Below are 9,083 nucleotides of genomic sequence, written 5' to 3'. Positions count from 1 at the left end.
TTAGCAGTAAGAAATTACTCGTCATCCAGTTTTTTATATCGACTATGCATTCCACTAGTTTTTCAAATTGGTATGTTTCGCTGGGCCTGAAAGCTGAAAAAACCTGAAAATAATAAAAGGTCTTTAATGGCTGAGGTGGGAAAATATGATTTATTTTTGGAGATTTGATATGTGCCTAATGATGTGGGGTATTTAGACGCTGAATCATATGTAGTTGAAAAGCGTGTATATTCCAAGTTGAAATGTTACTGAATCCCAGGAATAACCCTTGGACATTTTTTGTATTTTCTAGCCCGGGGAACAGACACAGTCTCTATGGTGTGATATCTAGGTGAAAGAGTCTCTATGTGCTGAGAATTAACTGACTTCTGTAACGTGAGGCGGCTAGCAGACGGTCGGTTTAGCCAGTCTGTCTGCTTCCTGTCCTGGGCCCCAGTTAGTCAAGTACAAACTCTAAGACTATGTGCCATATTTCTAGAGAGAAGTGCGGCACCACCCCAGGAGGGACGAAGACCATCTCTTTTCAACAGGTCAGGTCTGCCCCAAAAACTCGTCCAATTGTCTATGAAACCTATGTTATTCTGCGGGCACCATTTAGACATCCAGGCATTGGGTGACGAAAGTCTGCTATGTATCTCATCACCACGGAAAGCAGGGAGGGGACCAGAGCATATTACAGTGTCTGACACCGTGCTTGCAAGTTCACACACCTCTTTAATGTTATTTTAAGTTAGCTCCGACTGGCAACATCATCGGTGCATCGTCAGTGTTTTCAGTTATTACATGCAGAGGCTTCTGGGCTGATAATTTACACCTCTGTTTTTTTTTCAGAACTTAGCAGTAGGAAATTACTAGTCATCTATGTATATCTCTATCATCTATGCATTCCGTTAACTTTGCGAATTGGTATGTTTTGTCAGGCCACAAAGAAATCTAGAGCTGAGTATCATCAGCACAACAGTGAAAGCTAACACCGTGTTTCCTGATGATATCTCCCAGGGGCAACATGTAAAGTGTGAAAAGCAACAGTCCTAGTACTGAGCCTTGAGGTACTCCATACTGCACTTGTGTATGATATGACACCCGATACCTTTATTTTGAAATAAAATATACAATATGACAATTGAAAAATGGTTTTGAATGAATTGGATTTGTTGGTGTGTATTTCCAGTCAAATTTTGTTTAGAACATTTTGATAATCACTGGTCCAGGCTTTAATACTATCAAGAGTTCCAAGAAAAGAAAAGCATTCTGCAAAGGCATAGACTTTCCCTCAAACACAGACAGAGAGACAGATACAGATGCTACAATCTTGATCAGGCACTTTAATGAAAGCGTTAACGGATCAAATCAAAGTCACAGATGTTATTCACACATTTCTAATGTTTAGTGCAATTGGCTATATTTTCATGGAAAATTACTCATATATTCCTACGACAAGACATATCAGTGCAAAAACCCGAAGTTAGGCAAAGGAAGTTAGCCATGAAAATCAGAAATGGCAGCTGAAACAATGTTGTCCAGCAGCAGCAGCAGCGTTTGTGAATCACAGATCATCACGTTTAACTCTCCCAGTCTCCAGATGGCGTGTCTGACGGCCCTTCATCATCAGAGTCATTAGACACCTTCTTCATCCTCATCATGGCGGCTTTGATGCTTCGTTCGAGCTCTGAGTCGGTGCTGTGCGTCTGGCCGCTGGAGGGCGGGACTTTCTTCAGGGTCACGCCCTGACGGATGGCTGACAGCATGCTGTTCCTGACGTCGCCGCTCTCTGCGCTGACCGTGACCTTTCGCAGCTGTTTCTGTCCACGCTGCAGCGACGCTAACAGCTCGTCCATCGATCCTGTATCCGAGCATAAACATAAACCACACACAGTCAACTCGATAAATATAATGAACATAAACACAAATCACTAGACAGGTAATGAACACATCTAATTATCATTTATAAATAATATTCGGCTGAAAAGTTATAAGAACATGTAACAGAACGATGTGTTTAAAGAGAATAAAAAATAATATAAAAATTAGATTGGTCCTGCCTGTTGTTTATTAAATCCAGTGATTATGTTCTACTATGTTGTCCGTTGATGCTGAATGTAATCATGTCACTGGAATTCAAGTGCTCACTGTCCCAGCGTGCAGTGAGTCAGGGAACTTACCAGTGACTGAGCTTGTGTACACGATCTACTGATTCACCAGCTCGGGAGCTGATTGAGACGCACCCATAGAGTGTGTGAGACTCACCTGAGTTTTGCTCTAGAGTGTTTTGGACGGGCAGCTTCGCACTGATGGGTGGGGCAGGAGGAGGAGGAGGAGGTGGAGGAAGAAGAGGAGGAGGATTAGGAGGAGCAGGAGGCATCTGGTCTGGCTGTGCTGATGCCGATCCAGGAGGCAGCAGAATCTGCACCGGTATGTCTCGCTGCTTCTGACTCCGCCTCTTCCTGTTGGGGGTGGAGCGCTGCGGCTCCAGGCTGATGATTGACAGGGGTTGGGAGGAGTCATCTCTGCTGGAGTCATGTGACACTGGCTTCACATGAGCTGTCTGTAAAGCGTACTGACCCTGAATACAATAAAATCAAAAAAAAAAAAAACAAACAAACACACACACACAGATGAAAACACACACACACACACACACACACACACACGGTGCCTCACCTCTCTGAAGCTGCGCACTCTGTTGAGTGTCTTTGCTCTCTCATTCTCCACCCACTGCTTCATCTGCTCTTCCTCGGCTCTCCTCTTCTCTCGTTTCTGATCAAACACACACACACACACACACACACACACACACACGTGTTAAGAGAGCAATCATCTCCGATTCAGTTCATGACTGAGAGTTTAAATTGGATATGGAAATGAAATGACAGGAACAGGAATTCACCATTTGAACTTTAAAATTCACCATGAAAGAAATGCAACACCCAAACTTTATCAGTCTAACAGAGTGTCATACAGCAGACTGCTGCATTCTGGGAAACGAAGATCTCATCCACTGTTGTCCATAAAAAACAAGTGCATTTATTAAATATAATAAAATAAATTCAATGCAAAATTCATTTAATTAATTTTCATTCTGTATTCAATTACGTTTAAGAGAAGAATTGTAGAATAAAGTTGTTATTTTTGTATTCTTTACACACAAAAAGTATTCTCGTAGCTTCAAAAGATTACGGTTGAACCACTGAAGTCACGTGACTATTTTACTGCGTTTCTGTGCCTTGACTGTGGTAGTTCCCCTGCTGTCTATGCAGGATCAGAGATCTCTCGGATTTCATCATTAATATCTTAAGAACGAAAGTCTCACGGGTTTTGAACGACATGAGGGTGAGTAATTAATGACAGAATTTTTATTTTTGGGTGAACTATCCCTTTAAACACACATACAGCAGTACGTCCACCATACTGGAAGTATTTTTTCACGAATGTCAGACGTCTCGTCTGTTTGTGATTGTTCAGAGTTGGCTGAGAATGCGCTCACTTGATCAGCAGAGCCACTAATCACACACGTGTGTGACATTCACAGCACAAACACAGTCAGTGGCTCAGATCTGCAGTCACACCAGCGCAGGGAATTCTGGGAACGTGAACGTGACCCCTGCCGGACTGACAGAAGGCTCGGTCGTCATGGCAACTCAGTCAGCCCACGGATCCTACGGTACTGTGAGTCAATATGGGATGCTTTGTGGGGTGATGCAGTGGGTTGTGGTTGCTGTGGTTACGGCGCGTTACTCACCAGCTGTGCGGTGTGGTGTTGGCGGAGCTGCTCCGATCTCTGCACGACTGAACGCTGCTGCTGCTCATGAGCCTGAACACACAACTCCTGTGGACACACACATGTGATAAACACACATGACGCAGACAGACAGAGTGTGTGAGTGTGTATGTATATGTGTGTGTGTCTGTGTGTGTATGTATATGTATATGTGTGTGTGTGTGTGTATATGTGTGTATATATGTGTGTGTGTTTTTTTTTTTTATAAATATAAATCGCATGTGTATGTATATGTGTGTGTCAGTCAGTTCAGGCGGCTCAGTTCCTCTGTATGTATATGTGTGTGTGTGTAAAAATCCATAAAACAGTGTGTATGTATATAACTGTGTGTGTGTGTGTGTGTGTGTGTGTGTGTGTGCACGTGCGTGGGTGTGTGTGTGTGTGTGTGTGTACCCGCTGGTTCCTCAGGTAAGCTCTGCGTGATGAAATCGCTCCTCGTTTGCTCTCCAGTTGTTTCAGGTGCTGCTGCAGGTGTGAGTGGGTGGGACTTATATCCACCTGAACATCCTGCAGCTCCTCTGGGTCCTCGCAGGTGTCATAATACACCACCTGCTCCTGCAGCTCTGAAGAACACACACACACACACACACACACACAAGTCAGACCTGGGGCTAAATATGGTCAGTCTAGTTATGTCACACCTGTTATTAAATACAGCTGTCAGTCACTCCATTTATGGCTCTGAATAATCCTATAAATATTGTAAAAGCTGAAATGAGAGAGATTTTGGGGATTGACAGGCCTCATGAGCAAAACACGCATGCTAAATCATCTGAAGCTTAGCAGAAAATCAGCACAAGTCAATGTAAAGGATGTGTGTGTGCGCGTGTGTAGTGTGAATGTGTGTATGTGTGTGTGTGTGTGTGTGTTTGTTTGTGTGTGTGTGAGACCTCTGATCTGTCGCTGTGTGCTCTTGATCTGCGTCAGCAGCAGCAGCTCTTCGTTTCTCAGGATCTCAAACCTGCAGTCATGAAGCTCCAGCTGTGTCTCATAATACTGCAGCTCCAGCTCACGGACGACACTCACGGCCTCCGAGCTGCCCACCGCCACGCCATGCATCTGCAAACACACACCTGTTACCAGCCGTGTCACCTGACAGCGTGGGTGTGTGTGTGTGTGTCGTCTTGACAGGACAGCATTAAATATTGACGTGTCACAGATGAACAGCATCACTCCTCTTCATGGTAACCAGCAGGCCTTGAACTCAGATTAAAAGTGTTTGTGTGACAAACTCAGTATCATAATACCCATAATGCACTTTAAAATACTGCATCTGAATGACAGCAGAGTGAAACTGCTCCCTCTTGTGGATCACTGACACATTCTGAGACATAAACATTGAAAGAACATGAACATGCAAATACTGATCAAAGTCTCAGGTATTAAAACACACAAAAAAATATCACTGTGTTTTTACAGGCTGTTTGCATCCGTTATCCATATCAAAGACTCTCTCTCACACACACGTTTGTTTTTGTGAAAAGTGGGGACATCCCATAGGCATAATGGTTTTTTTACTGTACAAACTGTATGTGCTATCGCCCTACACCAACCCTACACCAACCCTACACCTCACAGGAAACTTTGTGCTATTTCAGATTTTCAATACACTCCATTCTGTGTGATTTCTATGCGTTTTGAAAAGTGGGGACATGGGGTAATGTCGTGAAAAGTCACCTTCTCCTTTTAATACCGGTGTCATACCCTTGTCATTATACAAATTTGTGTCCTGATATGTCACAAAAATTCTCACACACACACACACACACCTTTTCTCGGATCTCAACTCTCTTGCGTTTGATGCACATCTCTTTTGCTCTCATGTACTGCAGCGTCTCTTTAGCCAATAGGACTCTGAGTTTCTCTTGCCTGGGTGTGGCCATTGCCCAAGAGGCGTGGCCAAATCTCTTCTGATCCTGTTCCATTTGTTTCACCATACCTGAAGAAACACACACACACGTCAGTAATAAAAACATGGGTAATCAGCAGAGAAATGAACTGTCACACACAGATGAGAGAGCTCAGGGACAGAGGAGAGAGAGAGTGTGTGTGTCTGTGTGTTTGTGTTGTGAACTGATATACTGTGAATCATTCTGTATTAAGTAAATTTCTGATGTCATTATTTATGAGTTGGTGTGGCCTCATCCTACTACACATTTATAGCCATTTGCAAAAATATGAAAGATTTGTCTGTGTGACCGAACCACAGACATATGCAAAGCAAATTTTATTGTTTATGAAGCACATTTTAGAATACATCTACACAAACATTCACATTATGTTCTTACCTATTCTATTCTAAATATCACTGGAAAGATCTTAAAAAGACGATCTGTGTGTGCTGGCAGACTGCACTGGAGTTCACAAGAGAATCTATGAAATATTTGTACATTTTGTTGCTTTGTCACTTTTAAGGCATTTTCTAGACTGTGGTGAGAAGTGATGCATCAGATTTAGCTTGAAGCATTTATTAAATATTTTTTAAAAGATCTGAATGTATAGAGCGGTGTAAATCAGCTGTGTGTGTGACCTGTGAGCGCTCTGGACGTGTCTCTGAAGTAGTCGGCTGTGATGTCCTGTATGGAGTGAACAGCTTTTTCTCCGCGCTGACTCCACTCGTTCATCTCTGCCTCCAGTTCACTCACACGCTTCGGCCCCAGCTCCTCGTACTGCAGACATTTCTGAACAAACACACACAGACACACGGACACACATCAGCTTCTGCTGCTTCTTAACATCGTGTTTATCAGCTGAACCTATGTTATCTTTCATCATCACATCTGTGAGCTTCTCCTGCTGCTTCAGTGACTGACAGGTCAGATTTGGCCAGCAGCTGATGAGTCCTGATGTACAAGGAAAGTGTTTTTTATTTGTATGGCTCTGGCGTGTGTGATGTGTGCAGGTACCAGAATCTCCGTCTTGTAGAGCGTGGCGATCTCTCGCATGTCTCTGAAGGGCTGCAGAAGGTTCTGATAGAACTTTGTCGCCACACTCACTAATTCCCTGTAAGTCTCATCCTCCTCCTCATAGATCTTCATCAGCCGCTGGAGCCCATCAGTGCTGGGATGAGTCTGCAGCAGCTGAAGAACAAAAACACCATCATCATCATCCACACTCAACCACTGGCAGAATGAAACAATAATGAGTGGAATAGAATAGAACAGAACACAATCAAACAGAATAGAATAGAATAGAATAGAATAGAATAGAAAAGAAAAAATAAAAAAAAAAAAAAAAAAAAACAAAAAAAACAAAAAGAAACTAAAGAAACTCAAAGAATAGAGTAGAGTAGAATAGAACAGAACAAAATCAAACAGAATGGAATGAAACTCAATAGAATAGAATAGAACAAGCAAACAGAATGAAATGGAACAATAGAATATAGAGTAGAATAGAATAGAACTAAATCAAACAGAATTGAATTAAACTCAATAGAATAGAACAGAATAGAACAATCAAACAGAATGGAATGGAACAATAGAGTAGAGTAGAATAGAACAGAACAAAATCAAACAGAATGGAATGTAACACAATAGAATAGAATAGAATAGAATAGAATAGAACAATCAAACAGAATGGAATGGAACAATAGAATAGAGTAGAATAGAATATAACAGAACAAAATCAAACAGAAAAGAATAGTCAAACACAATGGAATGGAACAATAGAATAGAATAATCAAACAGAATAGAACAGAACAATCAAACAGAATGGAACACAATACAATAGAATAGAACACAATCAAACATAATGGAATGGAACAAAAGAACAGAATAGAGTAGAATAGAACAGAATAGAACACAATCAAACAGTATGGAATGGAACAAAAAACAGAATCGAGTAGAATAGAACAGAATAGAACAATCAAACAGAATGGAATGGAACACAATAGAATAGAAAAGCACAGAATAGAATAGAACAAAATGGAATAGAAGAGCACATAATAAAATAGAACACAACAGAATAGAAAACCCTTAAACACAATAGAATAGAACAGAACAGAATGGAATAGAATATGTCGCGTCTCACCGCGCGCAGCGCGTCTTTGGTACGCGTAATCTCGTCGCGCATCGCTCTGCATTTAAACTCCTGCAGGTTTTCGAAGTACTCGCGCTCGTCCGCCGCAGTGACGCTGAAGAGCGCGTCCAGCACGATCTTGCGGCCGCACGCGTCCACCGCGGCGCTGAAGTAGCGCTCCAGCTGCCTGCAGGCCGCGTCCGCATCGCACCGCGGAGCGCTGGAGAACAGCAGCTCCCACAGGGTCGGCTCGCGGAAGCGCGTCAGGTCGGGAAACAGCGGGCCGAGCTCGTCGCGGACGCCGCTCAGCTGCACTCCAACGCCGCTCAGCTGCGCGCCGGAGAACAGACCCGCGCAGCTACCGCTCGCGTCGCCGCGCCGCTGCAGCGTCCGGTTATGACACGTCACCGCAAACTTCGTCTCGATCTCGTTCCACTCCACGATAAATCTGAGTTTGTGGCTCTCGCTTTCGTCGAAGGCGTCGCGTTTAACGGCGACCCATCCATCCAAACTGTCCATACGCTCGCTGTCCGCGTCGCTCATCGCGTCGGTGTTTGTGTTGCGCTTCCGCCGTCATCAGCTGTCAGCTTCCTGCGTCACGTGACGGGGAATTCCAGCCTCCTCGTGACGCACGGATTCTTTAATAGTATGCCAGATTTTAACAAACTGTATCTGTACAAAGACAGCTGCTGTTACAAACAGCTGAACTGTAACACTAAAATAGAAATCATTCCATTACAGTAGTCCTCAAATGATTATGACATCCCTCAAATTTTAAACTGGACAATAATGGAAAACAAACAGAAAATGTGAATTAAACATAGCCTACATAGAACAAAAGCTAACACTCTAAGTCAGATGAGCCTATACTTTACACGATTCTGTTTAAACATGCAGATAAAACCCCTGTGTTTCATAAACTAGACCCTGCTGATTCAGATCAGTTCTGTCATTTAATATTCATTTATTCGAAATGATAGGCTTACATTTTCTATAAAGGCTTTATTGGATAAATGCATTGATACAATTGAGCCCGATTCGACAACAAAAATTATTTCACCAATTTTAGTGAATCAATTTGAAGAATATTAATATTGAAGCTGTCCTGGGTTTATAATTTATGATTTATGTGTAAAATGTAAATAGTTAACATAAACCGAAAATGTATCTTAATTAAAGTCTAAATATAAATAATATCAGCCTATTGAAATGTAAACTTTACGTCTGAGTTAATGAGTTAGTAGCCCCGACTGAAGAACCGAATCTGTGATTGACAGTCCTCGTGTAA

At 42.6% G+C, this 9,083-nt stretch overlaps 1 protein-coding gene across 1 annotated transcript; it reads right to left on the bottom strand.

Moving 5' to 3' along the window:
* Positions 1–1,305: 1,305 nt before the first annotated feature.
* On the bottom strand, positions 1,306–8,723 carry LOC109064600 (WASP homolog-associated protein with actin, membranes and microtubules). Its single transcript, XM_042743630.1, has 10 exons — positions 7,808–8,723; positions 6,685–6,858; positions 6,309–6,459; positions 5,548–5,717; positions 4,669–4,837; positions 4,172–4,341; positions 3,740–3,826; positions 2,623–2,757; positions 2,248–2,575; positions 1,306–1,843 (listed from the first exon to the last, which is right to left on the bottom strand). Exons 1-10 carry the CDS (start codon positions 8,336–8,338, stop codon positions 1,563–1,565), a joined length of 2,196 nt encoding a protein of 731 aa, XP_042599564.1. The 5' UTR covers positions 8,339–8,723; the 3' UTR covers positions 1,306–1,562.
* Between the last annotated feature and the right edge of the window lie 360 nt (positions 8,724–9,083).

The sequence above is a fragment of the Cyprinus carpio genome, chromosome B18 (genome assembly GCF_018340385.1).
Source record: "Cyprinus carpio isolate SPL01 chromosome B18, ASM1834038v1, whole genome shotgun sequence".
NCBI classification, from domain to species: Eukaryota; Metazoa; Chordata; class Actinopteri; order Cypriniformes; family Cyprinidae; genus Cyprinus; species Cyprinus carpio.
The sequence above is the reverse complement of the archived record's forward strand: the minus strand, read 5'-3'. Positions and strand labels throughout refer to the sequence as shown.